Source organism: Sinocyclocheilus rhinocerous, unplaced genomic scaffold, assembly GCF_001515625.1.
Source record: "Sinocyclocheilus rhinocerous isolate Xijiao unplaced genomic scaffold, SAMN03320098_v1.1 scaffold1799, whole genome shotgun sequence".
Taxonomy (NCBI): domain Eukaryota; kingdom Metazoa; phylum Chordata; class Actinopteri; order Cypriniformes; family Cyprinidae; genus Sinocyclocheilus; species Sinocyclocheilus rhinocerous.
The window spans coordinates 90,362-94,741 of NW_015648615.1; the positions used below are offsets into that span (position 1 = coordinate 90,362).

Here is a 4,380-nt window from a genome sequence, read left to right on the forward strand (position 1 = left end):
GGGGAAACCTCTGTTTCTCCCGCTTTAAAGCACCTCCTGCTGGCAGAGAATGAATCTGCATTTTCAGTAAGTCCATCTGATTTACGCAGCAAACATATTTTGCTTGTTATCAAAAATAATCTACTCTAAAGGGACTACTTAGCTGTTGTCATTGATTCTATTTGGAAGTCTACTGGAAGTTAAGTTAGGGCCACAAAAGCACGCATGCGCAGTAACGTTTGTTTATGTTGTTGCCGTTGAAACCGTCTATAAAAAGCAATTATTTAGACCAGATATGCTTGAGCTCATTAAAGTTCCAGTGCACATTAATTAGAGAGAATTTCTAGGTGAATACTTCTAGCAGAAATAAATCCAAAGATTTATTGGGTTTGAGAGACTCCTAATGGTACACAATAGTATTTACAGACTAAAGCTTACCTGCAGAGACATCTCAATAAGCATGAGAAGTTTTTTAATTCCAATCCACACTCTTTTTCCTTTCACATGCTGGGCAATGGTGGTTCTCTCAGCATCTGTGAAGCTGCCCAGGAGCTTGTAATGAACAGAAAAAAGGTAAGTATGATAGTAACATTTTTGTGCATGTAAATAAAGTGACAGAAAGTTTGGTATCCCCCTCTACTGGCTAATGCTGAAACAACATTAAATAAATAAACTAGAACGCTGAAATAACATCCTGTCTCATAGATAGATAGATAGATAGATAGATAGTACAGCACATCTGTTGTTTTTTCTTTAAAAATAAGCTCTTGACTTTCATTTCATCTCACCTCTAGAGCTTCAACCAGATGGTCCCCACTGGAGATATTCTGCACATGGATGGTGGTGCTGAACGCATCCAGCATCTCCATCTCTTGCAGCACGTCTTTACGGCTGGTGGTGCCGATGATCAGCAGCTTGCGGCCCTTATGGTCAAGAGAAGAACACCAGACATTTTATGCCCAAAATCTAACAAGATAAATGCATTCAATGATAGAAAAAAAGATTAAAACACCGTCACATATGAACAAATATGACCCTTATGTATAAGCATCAGAATTTACATGAGGTGGAGTCTTCTTCAGCAAAACCAGCAGGGCCTGAAGAACCAGGTTGGAGAATCGAGGACCAATCGGCACGTAATCTGTTTCACCACACATAATTATTAGAAAACCATTAATAGTGTAATATAGCAGTTTTTTTAAACTAGGGGTCTTCACCGCTGTAAGTACAGAGTCATATACTTGTGCATTAGTTTTATCTAATACATTTAATACAGAATAAGGTGGGAGGGTCAATGAAACATGAAAGTTAAAGATACCCCTAGTGAAAAATAAATGTAATAAAATGTATTTGAAATACATTTATTTCATTCTAAGTATACTACACATACATTAACATATTTATGTGCTTAATAAAAATACCCTGCAATTGTACTTTTGGTATGCTAAACTGGTATATTTACTGTAAAGTCTGCTACATTGAAACAACTAATTTTGTACTTAATGCATTTTTAATTGTGTTGAAGTCCAACTAAAGATATACTGAAGTATATTTGATTGTACTAAAGTGGAATTACGGCAAGTATACTTCAGGTACACTTGAAATATCTTGCATTTAAAGACCGATATTATTCAAAGATCATACAATCCTCATCAATAGTGACATTAAAACACATTTTAAGCTTAATATTAAGAAATGTGCATTGTGCACAAGTAGTACTCCATATAAAGTTCAGTTAAGAAATGTGCATTGTGCACAAGTAGTACTCCACATAAAGTTCAGTTAACCTAACGAAGTCTCGAGCGATATGTCAGTAAATATGTTAATAGATTTGAACTATACTTAGTATGAAAAAAAATGCATTTTAAATAAACTATATGGACAAAAGTATTAGGACACCCCCTTCTAATAATCAGGTTTGACTACTTTCCATGAGTACAAATCTTAATGTTAAAGCATATAATGATATTCTTGGTGTTTGATGATGTGTTTTTGGCTCAAGGTCTGCATTTAAAGTCACATCAGAGCAGAGGTGTTCAGCTGGGTTTCTGCAGACCAGTCAAGTTCTTCCACACGGACTGAATCAATCATTTCTTTATAAACCTTTTTCACAAAATCAGTTATTGGCAGTTTTCCCTGTTGAAGACCCCTACTTTAAAACAAACAAAATCAACAATTTAAATAATAAAACAGTCTAACCTAACAGACGCTCAATGTCATCAACCACAACACAGCTGAGCTGAGACTTGTAAGCATCGTCAAAGACCTGAGAAGAAATATGGAACATTTTTAATGATAGTGTGCAATACAATAACTTTGGCTTTGAGAATAAAAAAAAATGTGAATAGTTTATATGTGTAAAAATGTAACATTTAAATTAAAATGCTATTCAAATTTATGAGCATACAATATGTTACCACTAACCTTCTTGATTGCCTGGCATTTGGAGATCTCAGAGTAGCCAATCATCTTGTCTGGAGAGCAGATCTTAATGAAGGGGAACTGCGAGTCCTCTGAGATTTTGGCAGCCAGGGCTGTCTTTCCACTGTGAGGAGGTCCTGAGGCAAAAAACATGGCATGTCAGGACTGAAAAATAGCCTACATCGGATTGGAACACAGAGATTATCCTACCAAACATTTTGTAAATGTTAAAACAAAACATTCTCAAAATAATGTTTATGGAATTTCCTTATAACGTTATTTACATTAGATAGATGTGTGTAATCTTCTGTTGATGTTACTTTTCCTTGATGATTCTTGAACATTCTCATAATATTAAAAGAAAATATTTTGCTATGTTAGCATAAAATGTTGTGAGAACAACAGTCATAGAACATCCTCATGATGTTATTTTATTCTTGATGAACATTCCAATAATGTTTAGAGAACAACATACTTAGAACTTTCTCTGAATGTTTTCATAACGTTATCATAAAACATGAGAAAAACATTTATGGAACATCCTTGTGATGTTATATGTACTTGATGAACTTTCTAATAATGTTGAGTGAACAACATTCTCAGAAGGGCCTGGTGTTAATATTTGCTGAACGTTTTCATAATATTAGCATAAAATTCTGTGAGAAGGACATTCATGGAGCGTCCTTAATGTGTTATGATGAACAGTCAGGCTGATGATACACGGGGCAACTTTTTTTGAGCAATATTTCTTGGGCACTTTTCCATTGAGAATGGGTAACAAATTTCTATCTGGATATTTTAGATCGGTCGTGGGCACTGTGTCTCACCTGGTTGCCCATCTACGACCGCATTGCCCAAAGTTGCCCGGCAACATTGCTCAAATAGTTGCCCCGTGTCTCATCAGCCTCAGCATACTTTGATGTTAAAAAATGAAGGCTCACCCTCAAGAAGCACAGACACGAGTGGAGTGCGGTCGCTGTTCTTAGTCTGCTGCACCAGCAGCTCTCCGTCCTCCAGCACTCGGGTCACTGGATCACCCCACTTAATGATGCCGTTCATGATGTAACTGGAATAGTCTTCCTGGTTGGTGCCAAAAGCCTAACAAAAGTACAAGATAACATGGTTTCACTTGATGAGTTCAGCTACTACAAATGACTCTCTGAACTCTGCAGTCCCTCTGCTGATGAAAGCTATTAATTATTCAACAAGGCAGAAACTTACAGGTTTAATGTCATTATTCAAGGACGCCATGAAATCTGTTCGAGTGACTTGCAGCTTCTCCGCTCGCTCCATGTCCACCTCTACAGTAGATGTGGCCTGGAATACAACTTGATTCAGTTTAGACCTTTCAAATGGGGTATTATGAAAGTATATCCCTGATAAGGAATGCATAGATCATTAAACTTTGCACCTTAATGTGGCGGTTCATGGCAGTAGACTGGGCGGCTCTGACCAGGCCCTCCAGTTCAGCTCCACTGTAGTTCTTGGTCTCAGCAGCCAGTTCTTTAACATCCACATCACCAGACAGGAGGTTAAACTCACGCATCTTAGCTGTGTGAATGTTCAGGATCTGAACACGGCCCTTTTCATCCGGCAAACCTGGGTGATGAGACGTAGACAGATAGGTAAGAATGAACAGTGATGGAGAGAGTGTTGAATTTTTCTTGGCGTTGTTGCTAAACAAAGGGCACGTCTTTGAGGTCCTACCAATTTCCATCTTTACTTCAAATCGGCCAGGTCTCATCAAAGCTTCATCTATCAGGTCAGGCCTGTTGGTCATGCCTTTCAGACAAAGACAAATGCACAGGTTAGAAAAAACAAAATAAAACAGAGTATTTGAGATTTTCAGTGAATTTGAATATGAATGACATAATAAAAACTTGACAGTAATTTAATAATAATAATAATAATAATAATAATAATGGTCAATTACTGTCATGTTTTTATTACTAGGTTATTCATATTAAAATTATTAAAATT

The 4,380-nt window shown here is 36.8% G+C and overlaps 1 protein-coding gene across 2 annotated transcripts in view; it reads right to left on the bottom strand.

Moving 5' to 3' along the window:
• Window positions 1–4,380, bottom strand: part of nsfa (N-ethylmaleimide-sensitive factor a) — a 22,273-nt gene that overhangs the window by 4,041 nt on the left and 13,852 nt on the right. For both annotated transcript variants that reach the window (XM_016514664.1, XM_016514663.1), the window contains exons 11-19: window positions 4,108–4,182; window positions 3,812–3,999; window positions 3,622–3,717; window positions 3,342–3,498; window positions 2,404–2,537; window positions 2,179–2,245; window positions 1,041–1,120; window positions 768–902; window positions 418–531 (exon numbers count right to left, since the gene is read on the bottom strand). In XM_016514664.1, coding sequence (XP_016370150.1) covers window positions 418–531; window positions 768–902; window positions 1,041–1,120; window positions 2,179–2,245; window positions 2,404–2,537; window positions 3,342–3,498; window positions 3,622–3,717; window positions 3,812–3,999; window positions 4,108–4,182 — 1,046 coding nt within the window. The remainder of the gene's footprint in view (window positions 1–417; window positions 532–767; window positions 903–1,040; window positions 1,121–2,178; window positions 2,246–2,403; window positions 2,538–3,341; window positions 3,499–3,621; window positions 3,718–3,811; window positions 4,000–4,107; window positions 4,183–4,380) is intronic.